General features: G+C 40.4%; 1 protein-coding gene across 10 annotated transcripts in view; it reads right to left on the bottom strand.

The window, feature by feature from the left end:
• The window catches only part of foxp2 (forkhead box P2), a 746195-nt gene that overhangs the window by 29939 nt on the left and 695723 nt on the right, over positions 1-20533 (bottom strand). For all 10 annotated transcript variants that reach the window (XM_048607717.1, XM_048607716.1, XM_048607724.1 and 7 more), the window contains 4 exons: positions 6731-6814; positions 2406-2607; positions 538-614; positions 300-401 (listed from right to left, as the gene is read on the bottom strand). In XM_048607717.1, coding sequence (XP_048463674.1) covers positions 300-401; positions 538-614; positions 2406-2607; positions 6731-6814 — 465 coding nt within the window. The remainder of the gene's footprint in view (positions 1-299; positions 402-537; positions 615-2405; positions 2608-6730; positions 6815-20533) is intronic.

Genomic DNA, 20533 nt, shown 5'->3' with positions numbered 1-20533 from the left:
AATACGGTGCTACTAACAAAGGTGTTGATGATTGAGTGCTCACACTGTAATTAGTGTGTCAGGCCCTCACATCTCCACCAAGGCGAAGCTATTAATTGCACCAAATTAGAAAACGATATCAGAGGCAAAATTATTCTTTCCACTTGTCATTTTGAGAAAGGGAATTCATTCTATTCAACAGCCAATTTTAAAAAGGGGGAAGGCTGATACTAATCTGTTTGTGTCAAGTAAATAAATGTCTTCAGTCCTATCTGCAGGTACTTTGCCATGCTTCTATAAAGTGCAGGTTATGGAGTTACCTTCCAAGTTGCAGCATTACGCCTGAAATAGGCAAATGTCCGTGTAAACCAGTTGTAGATTTCATTAAGTGTTAACTGCCTGTCAGATGATTCAATGATAGCCTGAAATAAAAGGGACAAAATGACATTAAATAGCTGTTTGGTAACTAAACAGGTTGACACTTTCTCAGGAAACATTAATTGAGGCAGTAATTAATTATAACCTAAATCAGGCAACGTTAATTTATTTTCTACTCACCTGCCTTATGAGAGTTGCATAAGTAAATGGAGGTCTGACATCTGCAGTCTTATAAAACTCATAGTTTGGGGCAATCTCTGTAAGAGTGAATAGTGAGTGTCAAGTAAACATGGTAATTTCCTGCACTGAAAAATTGACAAGTTAAAATTATGTTCGAATTATTAACTGTGTCAGACTTACTATAGAAAAAGGAAAACAAATTATTTTATATAATGTAGACCAATAACAAATTAAATAATAAACAACATGCTGTCTCTCTTGCTCCTTCTTTCAATTAAACTCCTCCATCCTCATCATCCATCTTTCAAAGAAACTGCTTGAGAAAATACATCCTCATCCAACCAGAAGCATGGGATGATTGGGTTTGCTTGACAGCCATCATACATGCCGTTCTGATCAAATGGTAGGAGAAGGGATTTAAGTGATTTAAGTCACTATCTTTGCAACATTTCCGAGAATGGTATCAGCCCAGAATTTGAGTTATGTTAAAACAGAGTGCAATCCCAGTACAATGTATGATGCTGCTTCAATGAAGCTAACCACAGAACAAAGCCCTCTTTTGTTTATTCCCACTGAGCTGTGAGTGGCTGTCGCACTCCCAGAGACAAGTTGATGGCTGCAGTGGCATTACTCATTCAACCAGATCAGATAGGGTGGCCAAAGGGCTCAGGTCATCCTGGAGAAGAGAGGGGAGAGAATGTAAGTGATGACTGGCAGCAGCATGAAGATTTAAACTGAGGCTGAAAGTACTTCTGCTTAGGCCAGCTGCACAAGAATTTCAGATCTCAGATGGTGATCATTAAGGGCAGTTGATTTGGCTACACCAGTTGGAAACAAAATGACCCTAACGTGTCCCACACATGGTAAGCATGTGTACAGGTACAATCAAACTTTGCAAAGATGACCTCCCTCCAACAAATACTAGGTCCTCGATTTGCATATGCCTGCTACAGGTATGACTGCATTAGCCAATGTGGCTGATACTTCACTTTCAATGTTGATGAGAGAACATGGTGCCTGCCATATTGGGTTCATTGGCACTTGTTTCATGTCCACAAAAATGGACCCAGCAACATTTAATTTCTAAGTCAGAGCATTTTGTGCAATATGTCACTCATTGAGCCAGTTCAACTGAAACCTAACAATGCTACCTGCAACAGTTAGTTGAGTTGAGTTTCAAGTGTTAAGCAGTGCTGGGATTTGAACTCTCAACTACCTGGTTAGCTCAGCCACTTGAGCTACTGGACTGAAAATATTTTTCAGCCTGTGCCAGAAATATTGATTAAAAAACTCATTGTCTAGTCTTATACAATTATCCTATTACACTTCATTATATTTTCAGAACTAAAACCTAAGAATGTCAATCTTCAAATTGTAAAGGCAGAAAAATATGATTTTAAGACTGGATTTATCTGAGACTTTGTGAAATATTACATTTCAACAAATGCAGAATTTTGATTACATATATTATCTTATTTGGGTATATTATCTCGTTGATTCTTTACTTAAAAAGAACTATTTTTGAATACTATCAGCACCATATCTACTATAAAGTCATAGCTTTACTTTTTAAAAGTATTGTAATATTCAAAATATTATTTCCTTCTGCCCTCTCAACCCTAGATATTAAAACTTTCTTCCCCCACCCCCCAAATAAATTGATTCTAGATAATTTTATCTGTAGGAAATTCCTGGAATAGTAAAACATGTAAAAGTGTACTTTTTTAAGTTCAATGCATTCTGGGCAACAAAGGGGTTGTTATTTCTTTCTATAATCTTCAAAACATAGAGATGTTAAAACCAAAAATAATTAATGTGATTTGTCAGACAAAAAGTCAGTTTACTACTAGAGCTCCTTAGAATCCTACCTGATGAAATGGGCATGTTGTACTTATCACCGTGTCGTCTTCGAATTGGTCCCACATTATGCACGTTGGCTGGAGTGATTACGGAAGGTCCTTGCGTGACAGGGGTGACTGGGGCTGTTGGTGTGGTGGGAGTCTGAGGTAAGCTCTGTGGGGAAGTCTCTGAAATGTTCTTAGACATTGTGACACTCGACACCAGATTCAGCTGAGGAGGCCCAGGAGGAGGAGCGGGAAAAGGCAGAGACAGGAGAAAGAAGGCTTTAAAAGGTTTGACAAATGAGAGTGGATTCAGTTCTACAGCTGTGTTGCCACTAATAAGCAGCAAAGGAAGCAGCCAATCTCAACTAATTACAGGATGAAATTGTATCATAAGAACTCTAATTAGAGGATGCTGTTAGAGATTATCTAATGATCTGATCCAACATTACTCAGGCCCAACTCATTTCAGTCTACCTCAACTCTGTAAGAACTGTCTCTCCCATAATAAAAGCTGCTATCAAATGTTCCATGGATGCAGCTGTCTATTTTTAAAGGTTGAAAAACAAGGCAGATTATCAAAGGGATCCAGCTACTGCAATGGGACTGGAATCTGCTGCTGTTACTCCACTGCTGCTGCAGATTTTGCACAGTTCCAAATCTCAGCTGAGAGGCTCCAGCCAGCTGGAAAATTTTACACTGACCTTTACTCTCACTGCTAATTTCGTGGAATGGTAATGACATTACTACATATTCAAACAAAATTGTCTTAATTGCAAATTAGCCAGAGGAGACTGAAATTTTTCAAATTAAATATGATTGTAGATGGAGAGGGGAATGGAATTTCTTCACTAACAATCATTTGTGGCATGTGTTAACAAATATAATGAAATGTCAAGTTTGCCAATTCCTCTGGAAGTATCATTTTCAATTTATGATTACAGTGTCAGTTATTGCTGATGTACCCTGGAATGTGGGTGTCAGGGAAGAAAAAGGAGAAAAAGTGAAAATGAATGCAAGCGATTTAACAGTATGCCCTTCAAATACTCCTCCCAATAAAACTCTGCTACTCGTTATTAAAACATTCTCACATCACCTCTTTTATATTTACCACACATCCATCGTCATAAACAGCATCTAATTAACAAAATTTACACCCATCTACTGTGAAAAGATTTCTGCCAAATTCTTAAATGATGCTCCTAATAGCTAATTTGTAGTCATTTTCAATCTATTCTGAAGGGTAATTTCTTGATCTGGGAAAACTGTAATGTTATCTTGTCGCAGCACAAAACTAGAAAATCAGGAATTGTGCAGGAAATTGCAAATGACTAAGTAATTCAGGCACATCTGTTGTTCCAAATGTTACGTATTCATCTATAGATAAACACCTTTTTATTGGGAGAAAATTATGCATTTAACATTGATTGATCTTACTTTGTGGATTTGTTTTACATGTTTAGAGTGTAGAAAAATTTGTTAAAGAAACAAAAATTAACATATGCCAGCTAATTGTTCTGCATTCTTGGGCAGCAGCCAGGAGAAGCTCACTGGCAGTCTAATAACAACGCTTGGCACCCTGAAGGCATTCCCAAGTGCATCTGTTCCCAATAAACCACAAACTGTTTTATTCCACTGTTACTCATAGCCTGCAGATTGATGCAAGCAATGCAGTTACAATTATACATAAATTTGGTTGCAATTCTATTACCATAACTAACCTGATAAACAAATGCTACTAAATATTTAAAAAAAGAAAATCACTAGCTATGTCCAAATTTTCTACAACACATTTTTAAAAAGATTCATTTCCAAAAATATTCTTGTATTAATCTAATAATTATGATACTAAAGTTGATTGTAAATATATTTACTAATGGGCTTGTTAAAAGGCATATCTTCAATATATTAAAAAATACTAATCCAGAATTGCTCAAAGAAGAAATTATATATAATTTTGCAGACTAAAAGGACACCATTATATACACCAAAATAAACTCTAATTATAAAACTTCATAAGATCACTATCATTAAGTCTTCTGTGACTTGTATACTGTATCTGATTATTATGTTTACAGGGTTATGATAATTTATTTTATCACAGAGTAATAACAAGCAGAACATGTTTGCAGGAAGGCAGTCATGTTCTGATAAAATGGAATTTATTAAAGATAAATAAGGAAAAGCATGTAAAAGCTAGGATGAGCACTTAGCTACCTCTACTCATCTGAATATATTCAAGGTTGGGTGAAACTCATTATTCAGGACTTGCAGCCTTGATAACTTTGATTTTCATCCATCCGTAGCATGGCCAAAAGGTACCATTTAATGAAGTACCATCCAGAGAGTAAATGGGGTCATATAATAGACAGTGCGGTTGCACCTTGTGTTCATGTACTGATAGCTGTTAAGGGTGCAGTGATGAACCAACAGAGCTCATTTCGCCTTGGTAATAAATTCATACTATTAATATTTATCAAATGTGTGGGCTGTCTCAACTGAGCCACTGCATATGAGGACATAAATCAGGACTATCATATCAAGTATGGAGCTCTTTTTGTGCAGTATATAAATTTTAGAGATCTTTTTGTATACTGTTCTATTCTTCAACCATTTAAAGGCTAACAGTGCTATACATTCTGAAGAGCACAAGTGTCCAGTGGGAAGAGAAAACGACTGTAGTTTCAGTTCAACTTGCTCATCTAAAGATTCCCCATTAATTACCCATCATCAAATGCAATTAGTAGTTCTTTCATGTGTAGTTTATGTAATGTAATACTTCAGCTACATTATTCAAGTTCAGTTTTGGATTATAGGCTGAAGATCCTTTATTAGTTTGGATGTTACCACACTGCTGGACTTTTACAAATTTACTGATTGAATAATTTATTTATAACGAATGTGCTGCAGATTCCTGATGGATTTACTGGATAAGTATTTTACTTTCAGCTTTTCTATGACATGGAATGCAATATGTAAGAAGAAGTGGTGAGAGTATTATTCATTTAAAACAAACAAAAGTGTTTAAATGAACTTGTTCTGAAATTAGATTAGTATTATTTTTAATTGAGCTGCACCAAAATTCTTATTAATAAAAGATTATAAATTGTGACAAAAAAGTATTTAAAATACTCTGTTACTCGGTAGCTCTAGTGGCTGAGTGTTCAACTCTCAACCAGAAAGTCATAACTCTGAGTCCCTGAGATATCTGTCACTTGAACATAGCTTCCTTTCCTGAGATATTATCAGTCTTCAATTGGGCCACAGGATGCAGCAACATGGTAGAAAATCAATGTGTTTTATATCAGTCACAGGAGGACTGGCACTGCCTAGTTGCCTTGTGTGAATTGCATCCCCTCTTAGTCAATTAGAAAGCACGACTGATATTTGGTCATGAGGTAGTCCAAACTTCACAGTCACTCTGTCCTCAGATGGTAAAATGTTATTGGGTAGCATTCTGCAAGGAACAAATCAGGCACGATAGGAAATATATAAAAACAGGTAAGTTTAGCAGAGCTGATTCAGTTTCTGTAAAGGATCTGTAATGAAGTGACAAAGTGAGTTTTCCCTGTCACTCATTCAACACTTATTTCCAACAGATCAAATGGCCAGTTTTGTCAAGCTAGTTCCACCATATAGTTTATAATGTCAATGTTGCATGTCCAGAGAGTTTTAAGAGGGTCATTGGACATCATTGTAAGTAGTGGTGCATTTCAAAATTTTAACTTAAAATCATACTGTTTAGTGAATTATGTTTTGGTTTTGTCATTTCACATTACTCATAGAGAAAGCATAATCATGGTATAACTTTTAGTAGATCTCTTTCTTAAATTATTTTTACAAGTTAAGTTCATTTAAACTGAAATTCCATGTAAAAGATACTTAGGTCCACCAGTTCACACCAGTTTTTTTGATTAAATAAAATGTTTTGGGTACAATTTTGATAGACAGTAAAGTCTAATCCTTAACCTGAAAGTAACTCCCATTCAATGCTTTGTCAATAATGACATAGCTATATAGCAGTGCAATTGATGCCCAATAAAATTCTCTTCGTGGGCAAAGTGTATTTGTAAATCCATCAAAATAAAATGTTCTAACATTTCAACAGTCATTTCAAGTCAGTTATTTGTCACAAGTGAAGTATATTACTTTGTCAGAGTAGAATGTAGAATGTCTATTTTAGTTCAACAAAAAGCTATCTGCTAACATTTTTCATAGCCACACTTAATGCTTAGGTATTGGCATAACCATTTTATATGGAAACTGTCAAGACAATTGTTTATTTCTATGATACATAATATTCATTATACAGGATGGCCTCTATTCAATCCATGGCTTAATATTAAACTTACAGGTTTCGGACATGGCTTAGGATCAGATGGTCTCATATGAAGGTGGGTCATCATTGCCTGAAGGCGTTCACGTTCTTTAGAAAGCTGTTATTGAACAAACAGAAGATAAATCTCTTGCAAAATACATTTAAAATGACTGTGCTAGAATAGGTTTTAGTTCTCAAATTCATTGTAAGATCAACCTGTTTCTGTAGACTTTACTTGAAGGAGAAATGAGCTTCTTAAGAAGTACCCATCATTTGGAAGTCTCCCTTGTGTTCAAAGGTCATGGAAAAACAAATAACACTTCATCTTTTCGTCAATAGAAGTATTTGGGTCATAGCTATTGTGACAGTAACAAGTTAGTAAGCACACAAATAAGTGGGCCCTTGGTGTCCTGTGGACTCTGTTAGGAATGGACTAGTGCCAGCAGCTGTGAAGAGGTGAAGGGTTCTCAAACCACTATGCCTGCCAGGGTCATCTGCACACTTCAGAACTTTCCCTCCGAGGTCCAGTTACTGCCCGCAGCAATCTGCCATCATCAATCTAATTCAGTAGAGTGACAGAGACCAGGCAATGTGAAATACTGAACACTGTCACAGAGTCTAAGTCCACACTGCGCAGGGTCTCATTACAGTTGAAGAACTTTACTTCTATAGATTGTTTCTATAAGTCAGACAGCTGGGGGAAACCTATTAATTGGTCACTTTGAAAGGAAGATCATTGGGTGATAAATGTTTCCATCTTTTTGAAAATCGTATCTAGACAGCTATTTATAATTGTTTCATCTTATATCCGAAAATCCAAGTATTTCATAGATACCCCTCCTTGTGTTTATAGACATTCTTTAATTTTTAAAAGACAGAAACCTTATTGATGTACCATTTTATTGAAAATAAAAGTTCTTGAACAATCTTATAATGCACTATATCAGAAAGGAGTACAGTATGATAGGTCTTTCTGACTTCAGCTTATTGTGTGCTGATGCTTCAGTTTAAGATGATTTTTTTTGTCAGTGGTGGTTTACCTTTCCCTTCCACTCTTAGGGACAAAGTGAGGTGGTAGGTCCCAAGACCAACGTAGCTAGAATGAAAATCAAAACAATACCAATGACATTTTGCTGACCCACATCCAAGCTACCTTGACAAATAATCTAAACAGGTCCCATCACAGAGGTATATGGTGTGAAAAAAAAGGCAACCTTTTTCCACAGGAAGAAAGGAATAATAAAATGTCGAAAGTGAGTTAACCTATGCTGCTTCCAGAAATTACCTCTCAGTTGTGAGGAGATCTGGCACAAGGTTGTTTCCCTATTTCCTTAAACACGGAATAATGCAATGATCAGAAAGACTTAGAAGAGGAATCAAAGATATGTTTTAAAGACTGGCATTTACTTTCAAAGTAATCTTTTAGTAAAACGTCATCCAATTTTAAAATTGGTAATTAGATCACATTTGATCCTAGCAATTAATTGATACACATCTCCATGGAATACTTGTTGAAGTATTTATTAAAGCGAACAGTTTATATGCAATGAGAAAACACAAACCAAGAAGGACTCTATACAAACAAATGAGGATAACGGGGCCAGAATTTCATACCATTAGTGCCCTTTTTTTTGGGATACTATGGGTGGAATTTAATAGAGGCTGCTGGAGTTGTCATGATTGCAGGGAATCTTGAGAATTGGGCAGGAGGCCCTGTGTCTGACTTCTCGCAGCAGTTAAAGTGACCTTCATTTAGTCAGGGTCAGGAAATGCCCATCCCAAAGAACCTGCTCACTGGCAATGGGATGGCAATTAGCCTCATTAGTAAGCCACTTGAGATCAATTATCTAAGAGTCCACAGGGCAAGTGAGAGAAGGAACACAAGACATACAGTTGCATCATCTAGAGGAGCTGATGAGAAAATGACTCCAAGTCATACAGTTAGACTCAAACCTAGATTCATTCGAGCTAAATGGTGAGTAGATGTAATTTTTGCTTTATTGTTTAAAACAAATAGGATTAAAGTAGGCTGAAAAGATGGTAGGACAGCTTGGCGATATAGAATGTCCGTCCTGAACCATGTAGAGATTTGTGGATGTTTAACATGACCCAAATGGACACATACTGAAATGTCATCAGCTGCAAAACTTGGAGCTCCAGTTCTTGGAATTCAAACAGCAGCATCATTGTAGTTCGTCTTCAAAGCTGACAACTATATAAATAGCAGATTTAACAAAGTGGTCACAGTGCAGATTTAGACCAGACAGGCAGAGTGGGAGCAGGTGACTGCTAGATAGTCAAGGCAGACCAGGCCATGTAGTGAAGGAGTTTGATGAGTCTATTGCACCCATAAACCTAGTTTCCATTTTGGCTAGTGATGAGCGTGATAGTTCACTGGACGAATTTAGCAGAGCCAGGCTAGGAGCATCGCAAATGGCTCAACTGCACGTGTTTGGGGATGGGGGGAGGAGAGAAGACTGCAAGGGAAACAAGATTAGTGGTAGGCAATTTGACAGTTAGAAGACAGCCAGGCCTTTCAGTGGTCACTGACATACCACAGAATGGTACATTGCCTCTTTGTTGCCAGGGTCAAGTATGTGACTGAGCAGCTGCAGGACTTTTTTGTTGGGTGGGGGTATGTACAATTGACAGTCCATATTGCCATTGATGACTTAAGTAGAAAAACGGCTTAGATTCAGAAAGCAGAATTTAGGGAGCTAGGCAAGAGACTGAGAATCAGGACCTCTATGGCAATAATCTCAGTATTGCTCCCAGTACAATTGCCATTGAGTGCATAAATAGGAAGATTCAGCAAAAAATTTAATTAATTAATTAATTTGCTGGAAAAATGGCATAGGAGGGAGGATTTTAGGGCCGCATCTGAGCAGGTGGAAGATACACAAGGAGGATAGGTTACACTTCAGCAGGATTGGGATAACTGCATGGGGAGAGTGCGGTTAGGGAGGATTTAACCTAACTTGTCAGGGGAATGGGAATCTAAGAGGCAATTCAGAGGGAATAAAACCAAAACTGACTATGGGACATAGAAAAGTTCTGAATTAATGTGGAAAGCAGCAGAAAGAAATCCTCGAATCGACCAGAATCAAACTACAGAATAGCACTACAGAGGTGCAGGGGACAGGGATTCAGATTGCTGGATCATTGGGACCATTTCTGGGGCAGAGGTGATCTGTTCAAGAGGGACAGGTTGCACCTGAACTGGAGGGGGACCAATATCCTGGCGGGCAGATTTGCTAGTGCTACAAGGGAGGGTTTAAACTATATTGGCAGGGGGGTGGGATCCTCAACAGCAGGAAGGCAAGTGCGAGGCTCGAAGGAGATACAGTAATCAGAAATAGCACGTTGAAGAGACAGGTCAGGCTGGAACACGACAGGGAGAAAAGAATTCCTGTTGGATTAAATTGCATCTATTTCAATGCAAGAGGGCTGACACACAAGGCCAACGAACTCAGGGCGTGGGTAGGTATGTGGGACTGGTATAGTATAGCCATGACAGAAACATGGCTAAGGGAGGGGCAGGACTGGCAGCTTAATGTGCCAGGGTACAGGTGCTTTAGGTGGAACAGTGATGGAGGGAAGAGGGGAGGGGGAGTTGCATTTTTGATTCAGGGGAGTATCACAGTAGTCAGACATAACTGAGGGATCATCCAGTGAGGCTTTGTGGCTGGGGCTAAGAAATAGGAAGGGGATGGTGACATTATTAGGGTTGTACTATAGGCCCCAAATAGTCAACGAGAATTAGAGGAACAAACATGCAGGGAGATTGCGGAGACTTGCAGGAGAAATGGGATTGTCATAGTGGGGGATTTTAATTTTCCGAACATAGACTGGGACTGCCATAGTGTTAAGGGCTTAGATGAGGTGGAAGTTGTTAAATGTGTTCAGGAAAGTTTCCTCAAGCAGTGTATAGAGGGTCCTACTCAGGAAGGGGCAAAACTCGACCTACTGTTGGGAAATAGGACATGTGACTGAGGTGACAGTGGGGGAGCACTTTGGGACCAGTCACCATAGTTCTATTCATTTTAAAGTAGTTATGTAGAAGGACAAAACTGGTCCACAGGTTCAAGTTTTAAATTGAGGCAAAGCAAGTTTCGATGGATTTAGACAGGAGCTTGCAGGGGCTTGATTGGGCTAGTTTGTTTGCAGGCAAAGGGATCTCTGGCAAGTGGGAGACCTTTAAAAGTGTGATTGCTAGAGTTTAAGGTCTGTATGTTCCTGTGAGGGTGAAGGGCAAGGTTGGCAGGAGTAGGGAACCCTGGATGACAAGAGATATTCAGGCTTTGACCAGAAAAAAGGAAGAGGCATGGCTCAGTCACAGGCAGCTGGGATCAAGGGAATCCCTGGAGGTATATAGGGAAACAGGAGTTTAATGAAGGAGAAGATCAGGAGGGCAAAAAGGGTGCATGAAATAGCTTTGGCTGAGAAGAACAGAGTGAATCCAAAGAGATTCTTTACGTGTATTAAAGGAGAAAGAATAACTAGAGAGAGAATAGGTCCCCTTATGGAACGAAGTGGACATGTACGTGTAGAACCGCAGGAGATGGGCAAGATCCTCAATGAATATTTATCCTCTGTGTTTACCATGGAGAAAGGCATAAAGACTTGGGAACTTGGGGAAGGTAGTGGCAATATCTTGGAGACAGTCCATACCACAGTAGAGGAGGTGATGGAAGTATTAAAATGTATGAAGGTGGATAAGTCTCCTGGTCCTGATCAGATATATTCAAGAACCCTACAGGAGGCTAAAGAAGAAATTGTGGGGGCCCTGGCTAATATATTTGCATCATCATTAGCCATGGATGAGGTCCCGGAAGACTGGAGGGTAGTGAATGTTGTACCCTTATTCAAGAAGGGCTGCAAAGAAAATCCTGGGAATTGTAGACCAGTAAGCTTAACATCTGTGGTAGTTTAGTTACTTGAGAAGATTCTGAGGGATAAGATATCCATACATTTAGAAAGATGGGGTTTGATTAGGAGTAGTCAGCATGGCTGATCATGCCGCACAAATCTGTCAGACTGTTTTGATGAAGTGACCAGGAAGTTTGATGAGGGCAGGGCAGTAGAAGTAGTCTATACGGATTACAGTAAGGCCTTTAAGGTTCCACATGGTAGGCTGCTCTGGAAGGGTAGATTGCAAGGCATCCAGGGAGAGCTGGCAAATTGGATACACAATTGGTTTAAGGGTACGAAACACAGAGTGATAGTGGAAGGACACTTGTCGGACTGGAGGCCTGTGACTAGTGGTGTGCATCAGGGGTCAGCGCTGGGCCCATTGCTGTTTGTTATCTACATCAATGATTTGGATGAAAATGTACAAGGCATGATTAGTAAGTTTGTGGATGACACTAAAATAGGCAGTATCATAGTTAGTGAGGAAGGTTATCAGAATCTTGATCAACTGGGGAAGTGGACCGAGAAATGGCAAATGGAATTTAATATAGATAAGTGTAAGGTGTTGCATTTTGGAAAGTCAAATCAAGGTAGGAGTTTCATGGTGAATGGTAGGGCCTTAAGGAGCGTCGTGGAACAGAGGGACCTTGGAGTTCAGGTGCACGGTTCTCTGAAAGTGGAGTGAGAGATAGACAGGGCAGTGAAGAAGGCTTTTAGCACACTGGCCTTCATCAGTCAGGGCATTGAGTATAGAAGTTGGGAAGTTATGCTGCAGTTGTACAGGACATTGGTGAGGCCGCACTTGGAGTATTGTTCAGTTTTGGTCACCTTCCTATAGGAATGATGTTATTAAACTGGAAAGAGTGTAGAAGAAATTTACAAGAATGTTGCCAGGACTCAAGGGACTGAGTTATAGGGACTGGTTGGACAAGCTATGACTTTTTTCTTTAGAGCATAGGAGACTGAGGGTGGATCTTTAAGAACTGTATACGATCATGAGAGGCACGGATAGGGTGAATGCACTCAGTCTTTTTCACGGAGTCAGGGAATCAAGGACTACAGGGCATCAGTTTAAAGTAAGAGGGGAAAGAATACATGGGAACCTGAGGGGCAACTTTTTTTTTTTTACACAGAGGGTGGTACACGTATGGAATGAGCTACCAGTGGAAGTGCTTAAGACGGGTACATGAACAACATTTAAAAAGCATTTGGACAAATACATGGATAGGAAAGGTTTAGAAGGATATGGTTCAAGCTCAGGGAAACGGGGCTAGCATGGATGGACATTTTGGTCGGCATGGACTAGTTTGGGCTGAAGGGCCTGTCTCTATGCTGTAGGATTCTATGACTCTATGACACTGAACTCATGCAGCATTCACAACGTGTGATTTATTTGCCATTGTAGAGATATGGCTGCTGGACAATCAAGACAAGAAAATATTAAAAGATATTCAACATCTTATTCAACAAATGGCCACAGACTATTTTAGATCTAGTATTACGAAATGAGAAAGAGCTAATAAATAATCTTACTGTAAAAGAACCCTTAGGGAATAGTGACCACAACATGATAGAATTTTCTGTTACGTTTGAAAACAATGTACGTTAATATGAAACTAGGGCCTTATAGTAGATAGATAAATAATGGGTGGTATTTATATAATTAATGTTCGGTTTTCAAAAACAAAACTGACATTCTTTTAAGGCAAAAATACTCCTCAGAACAAGCTAGAGAGCCATGGCTAACAAGGGAAGGTAAAGGTAGTTCTAGATCAAAAGAGGAGACTTAAAAAGTTTCATAGAAAAGTTGTAAGCCTGAAAACTAGAAGGCCTTTAGAATTCAGCAAAGGATGTTCAATAAATTGCTAAAGAAAGGAAGATCAGAGTATGAATGTAAAAAGCAAGAAACATAAAACAGGACTGTGAAAACTTCTTTAGGTATGTGGGCCCATTGCAAGCAGGGACATGAGAATTTATAATAGGAAATAGAGAAATGGCAAAAACAGAAATGATGAAAAGTCACCAGACTCAAAACGCTAACTCTGCTTTCTTTCCAGAGATGCTGCCAGACCTGCTGCGTTTCGCTAACAATTTCTGTTTAGGCTTCAGATTTCCAGCACCCACAGTTCTTTGTTTTATTTAAGTTAAATGTGTACTTCATGTCCGTATGCATAAAGGAAAACATTCCGCAATGGTGCCTATGGATTGGGAGGCTGTAAATGTAAACCTGCTGTTCAAGAAAAGTGGGAGAAAGAAAACAGGAACTACAGACCTATTAGCCTGATGTGAGTAGTAGACAAATTGTTAGAATCTATATTAAATGATGTGATTACTGGATACTTAGAAAATAACTGTCTGATTGAGCAGAGTTAACATAAATTTATGATGACAGAATAATGTCTGACAAACCTGATGAATTTTTGAGGATGTTGCTAGCACAGTTTATAAAGCAGAACCAGTTGATGTAGAGTATTTGGATTTTCTGAAATCTTTTGATAAAGTCTCACACGGGAGGTTAGAAAACAAAATTAAAGTGTGTGGAATTGGGGTGGGGGGTAATATAATCAACATGGACTGAACATTAATTCATAAGCACAAAGCAGAGAGAATTTCATTCTCAGGAGGGGCAGGCCAGTGGGGTACTTAGAATCAAAGAATCCCTACATTGCAGAGACAGGCCATTCGGTCCATCAAATCTGCATCAACTCTCGGAACAGCATCCACCCAGAATCAACCCCCCAACCTAACCTCCTTGCTCCACATTTACCATGTAAAATCTATCTAGCCTGCAATCTCTGGACACTAATGACAATTTAGTTTGGCCAATCCATCAAACCTGCACATCTCTGGACTGTGGGAGGAAACTGGAGCATGTGACAGAAATCCACACAGCCATGAGGAGAACATGCAAACTTCACACAGTCAGTCACCCAAAGCTGGAACTGAACCTGGCTCCCTGGCACTGTGAGGCAACAGTGCTAGCCACTGAGCCACCGTGCTGTCCAAATTTCAAGAATCATTACTTTTCAGCTGTTCACAATGATGTTAATGTGGGAGACAATTATAATATTTCCAAGTTTGTAGATGATACAAAATATGGTAGCAATGCGAGTTGCAAAGAGGATGCAAAGAGGCTTTAGACAGGCTGAGTGAGTGGGCAAGTAGATAGAATATAATGTGGATAAGTGTAAGGTTATCTAGTTTGGTAGAAGAACAAAGTGTAATGGTGAGAAATTAGAAAGCTTTGATGCCCAAAGGAACCTGGTGTCCTTATTCATATATTACTGGAAGCTAGGATGGAGATTCAGCATGTAATTCAGAAGGTAAATTGTATGTTAGCCTTTATTGCACGAGGATTTGAGTGCGGGAGCAAAGTCTTGCTTCATTTTGTACAAAACACTGGGGTGGCCACAAATGTAGTACTTTGTGCAGTTCGAGTTCCCTTGTCTAAGGAAGGATACAACTTGCCATAGTGGGAGTGCAGTGAAGGTTCAGTAAAGAGTGCAGTGATTACTATGATGGTGGAACAGGCCTTTGAAGTCAGATTAAGGAGACTAGGCATGTATTGTCTGCAGTTTAAAAGAATAGGACGTGACCTCATAGAAATTTATAAAATACTTAAAGGGATGGACAGAGTGCATGCAGAAAGGACAGTTCCCTTGGCAGTGGGGTCGAGAACTAGAAGGCAGAGTCTCATAATAAAAGGACTGAAATGGAGAGAAACTTCTTCAGTCAGAGGGTGGTGAATCTTTGAAATTCTCTACCCCAGAAGGTCAGTCATTATGTAAGTGAAAAATAGAGATTGATAGATTTGCTGTTGCAAATGGCATTAAGGGATATGGGGATAGCATGGGACTAAGTGTGGTAGATGATGAATGATGCTCTAAATTGACAGAACGGCCTACTTCCATTGCCATGTTCCACATGTTCACAGAGCTGCCCTGTAAACCTAGTGTGGTCCTTCATTCACAGGCACTCGGTGCTTGATCAAGCAAACTGGCATTGGCAATGGGGAATGGGTGGGGCCAAAGAACCAGGAAAATTACAGCACAGGAACAGGCCCTTCGGCCCTCCAAGCCTGTGCCGATCCAGATCCTCTATCTAAACCTGTCGCCTATTTTCCAAGGATCTGTATCCCTCTGCTCCCTGCCCATTCATGTATCTGTCTAGATACATCTTAAATGACGCTATCGTGCCCACCTCTACCACCTCCGCTGGCAATGTGTTCCAGGCACCCACCACCCTCTGCGTAAAGAACTTTCCACGCATATCTCCCTTAAATTTTTCCCCTCTCACCTTGAAATCATGACCCCTAGTAATGGAGTCCCCCACTCTGGGGGAAAAAGCTTCTTGCTATTCACCCTGTCTATACCTCTCATGATTTTGTAGACCTCAATCAGGTCCCCCCTCAACTTCCGTCTTTCTAATGTAAATAGTCCTAATCTACTCAACCTCCCTTCATACCAGGCAACATCCTGGTGAACCTCCTCTGCACCCTCTCCAAAGCATCCACATCCTTTTGGTAATGTGGCGACCAGAACTGTATGCAGTACGCCATTGAAACCAAACCTGACAATTGCACCATCTTCAGCGTACTGACCCAGAAAAACATCCCAAACACATTCCTGAAATTCTTCCTCCACAGCATTGGTGCTGTTTAGATTTACCCAGTCTCTATATAGATTGACATAATCTGTGATTACTACATTCCCTTTGCTACAGGCACCTCTAATTTCCTGATTCAATGCAGAAGGTTTGCAGTACTTGGAAAAGCAAGACTCAAGGCTTGCAGTGATCTGCTGCGCACTACACAATCTTGATGTCATGATGAACGTTTTACTCGAGCAATCTGATGAGCAACTGAGGAGTGAGATCTTAAGGAAGAGAGGAGGAAGGAGCAGGAACATGAGGAGAAAAGAGAAGATAACAAGGAAGAGGAGGAAGGGAAGACCAACCTAGACAGTCGATCCTAACTCATCCAAACATTAACCTCAATACCACCTTCCTATCCACCAACAATCCCATCCACACACTTTTCCCTCTGTCACTGACTGTCAACATCCTTTACTTTACCACAATGCAAAAACAATTGGAAAAAATATATAAATACTCCAAACCTGATTTCTGAATGAAATCACGCTATATTGAACACAAAAGTCAATTAATCAACTGTACGCGTTCTCTTACTTCCTCTTTTCTGTGTGGTTCTGCCTGTTTGACTGCTCTATGCAGTGCTACTACAATGTGCGCAGGATGCTTGGTGGAAGTATGCTGAGTCTGAGTGGGGGAAAGTGTGGATGGCCTCAGAAGCTGATCTCAGGCAGCTGAGTCTCGAAGACCCAGCTGTGAACTGTTCCCTCTCAGTATGGGAGATAGCAGTCTGGATTGACTGGCTAACAGGTAAGAAAAGGTTCATTAGTGGAGTTGAGAAAAGATAGCAGGAATGTGCTCCACTGCAACTCCCTGGGACAAGATCTCAGCAAGCCTCACAATATGTTTGAGGACAGAGGGCTGCATTGCTACGATGGCCTGAAGTCCTTTTACAAACTGTGATCAGCAGTCATGTTAGCAACAGACTGAGATTGCATGACAGCAATCTGTACTTCCAGCAACTTTCAGATTTTGAGTGGATGATGCTTCTATCAGAGCATCAGAGGCTGCAATGTCAGTGGTTAAATGTTGCACCATTGTTAGATGCATGCATATGCAAAAACAATTGGCACCACTTCAATTCTGGAAAGTATTGGCACAAGCTGTCTGGAAAAGCCTGTGCCAAGCTGTTACTTAGCTCATTCATGTTGCTTGAAATAGACCACAAGCATTCTGGCAAGCTTCCCAATACTTCAAGCATTTTGTTCTACATAACCACCATCACATTTCTAATAGGCTCCCCGTTGCAGTGCTCATCTGAGTTTTCTGCAGCACCAGCTCAATTTGGCACTTGCTCGATTCTTCGCCCCTTTCCCTGGCTGCAGCTATGGTAACTTAGGGTTGCCAACTCTTATTATATGCATTCCTGGAAGTTTCATCACATGACTTTCCACAACACTCCAACCATTAGTTGGCTAACACATCCACCCTTGTGATGCACTGCCTTTCAATGCCAATTGGAAAGCAAAAAGACTTATTACCCAATTGGCTGATGCATGACTGTCAGCCAAACAGCTTTTCTTTTTCCATTATTCAATATATTTATGACTGATAAAGAGAAAGGGTAAAACAAAATGGAAAAAGGAAATAATATCTGTTACTATTACTGTGACGTTTTTCCCAGGTATGACACAGCAGTCTCCTGGAAATTGATTTTTAATTCAGAGAGATTCCAGGTCAATGCCGAAAGGTTAGCACAGCTTGACCGGTGACTCATAACATACAGATCTTGCTTCTACCTACTAAACACCTTATAATATTTGTATCTGAGCTAGCAGCTGCAAGTGTGAAACTAAGCAATGGTGCTGCGTTTTCACTCCCTTTCTTGGCAATTCTTTACTCCCTAGCTATGTTGCACCTCTGGAGTATCTGAAAAATAAATGGCACAAGGTTGGGTCACAGTGCTGGGAGTGGGGAAAAATCAAAAAGGTATGCTTGTAGTTTGTATCTGCAGTTTGTAAATCAGAAAAGACTGCGAGGTAAGGGGAAGGTGGGATGTGGGAAGAAGAATTAGATATGGGGATCCCATAACCTTCAAATCAATTCTTAGGTCATCAAGTGGCCACAACCTCAGTCATGGGTATGCCAATAACTAGCCCCTCCTCTGTGGAGTTAGAGACAGGTGAACCCTGCATACCCTATATTGTTGGCTCCTCCTGGTTATGGCCACTGTATTCAGTGAGAGAGAAGGTAAGAAGTCATGTCAGCAACTAACACGCACCCTGATTTGCTTATATAGCTGTCATGGTTGAACAGCAGATTGTACATGCGAGCTGTGATACTTGGGTGTGAAAGGTGTAGTGATGTAAAGTAAATGAAGGTTTTAAATGAACACTTCACGTCTGTATTCACGGTAGAGAAAAACAACGTAGGTATAAAGCTTTTGAAAAGATTTATAGCTCGGGTTGTGTATGAGGTTGCAGACTTGCTCGCCAAGCCGGTGTGTTTAATTGCAGACGTTTCATCACCCTGCTACGTAACATGGTCAATGCACCTCCAGTGGAGCTTTGGTGTTTTGTCTCGCCTGTTATTTATATGCCTCAGTTTGCTGGGGTGGTTGGTATCACTTCCGGTTTTGTTCTTCAGTGGTTTGTACATTGGGTCCAGTTCAATGTGTTTGTTGATGGAGTTCTGGTTGAAATGCTAGACTTCCAGGAATCCCCGGCATGTCTCTGTTTGGCTTGTGCTATTATGGAAGTGTTGTCCCAGTCAAATTTGTGTCCTTCACTGTCTGTGTGCATTGAGACCAGTGAGAACTGATCGTGTCTCTTGGTGGCTAGTTGGTGTTTGTTTATCCTTATTGTCAGTTTTCTTCCAGTTTGGCCAATGTAATGTTTCTCACAGACTTTGCATGGTATTTTGTATATTACATTAGTTTTATTGGTTGCGGGTACGTTCATCAGTAGCTGTCGCAGGGTGGTTCTTGGTTTGTGGGCTACCCTGCTACATAGGGGTCTGAGTAGTGTTGTGGTCATCTCTGATATGTCCCTGATGTACGGTAGGGTGACTAGTGTGTCTGGCCGTGTTGTGTCTTTTTATTGTGGTCTGTCGCGGAGGTAATGGCGGATTGTGCTATTTGGGTATCCATTCCTTTTAAAAACTTCATACAAGTGCTCTCGTTCTGCTTTGCGCAATTCTGGGTTGCTGCAGTGTGTTGTGGCTTATTTGAATAATATCCTGATGCAGCTCCATTTATGGGGGTTGGGGTGGTTGTTGGTGTAATTAAGTATCTGGTCCGTATGTGTTGTCTTTCTGCATATGTGACGTTAGTCTGGAGTTCCCCGTTGTTCTTCCGTTCCACCATTACGTCCAGGAAGGGTAGTCGGTTCTAGGTCTCTTCTTCTCTTGTGAACTTTAATCCAGGGAGGATGTTGTTTATGTGTTGGTGGGTTTCTTCTAGTCTTGTGCGTTTGATCATCACGAAGGTGTCATCTACATAGAAGACCCAGAGTTTAGGTCGCATAGTGGGGAGCACTGTCCATTCTAATCTTTGCATTATCACTTCAGCTATCAGTCCTGATATTGGGGATCCCATTGGTGTTCTATTGATTTGTTTGAATATACAGCTGTTGAAGGTGAAGTGGGTTGTGAAGCACAGATCCAGCAGTTTCAGGGTGCTGTCCTTGTTGATGATGTCGGTTTTGCGGGGTGTCTACCTTCCTGATTTATCCAGCAGTGTGGCAATTGTCTCTTTGGCTACAGCGATGTTTATGGATGTAAATAGTGCTGTTACGTCAAAAGATACCATTATCTCATCCTCTTCTATTCTGGTGTCCTGATGATGTTGAGAAATTCTTGGGAGGAGTGGATGAAGTAGATAGTGTTGTCAACTAAGTATTTCAGTTTCCGCTGCAGTTCTTTGGCTAGTCTATATGTTGGTGTGCCTGATAGTGAGACAATGGGTCTGGGGGGGACCACTGGCTTGTGTACCTTAGGGAGTCCATTGAAGTGGGGTGTGTTGGATCCCTCTGGCTTCATTTTTTGGTAGTCTGTCTTGCTGATGACTCCTGAGCTGTGTAATTTCTTCAGGGTTGTTGTGATCCAGTTCCCTAACCCTATACCACAATGTAGGCATAGAAACCAGGGGGGGGGGGGGGGGGGGGGGGGGGGGAGAGAGACTATGATATACTTGAACAAATTAGTGTTGGGAAGTGGCAAGTATTAAGGGTTCTCACAGGCTTGAAATTGGATAAACCCCCAGGGCCAGATGAAATGATTCCCAGACTGCTGTGGGACGTGTGGCAGCAGATTGGAGAGGCTCTGACATTAATTTTCA

Source organism: Rhincodon typus, chromosome 18 (genome assembly GCF_021869965.1).
Source record: "Rhincodon typus isolate 14 chromosome 18, sRhiTyp1.1, whole genome shotgun sequence".
Lineage (NCBI taxonomy): Eukaryota > Metazoa > Chordata > Chondrichthyes > Orectolobiformes > Rhincodontidae > Rhincodon > Rhincodon typus.
The sequence above is the reverse complement of the archived record's forward strand: the minus strand, read 5'-3'. Positions and strand labels throughout refer to the sequence as shown.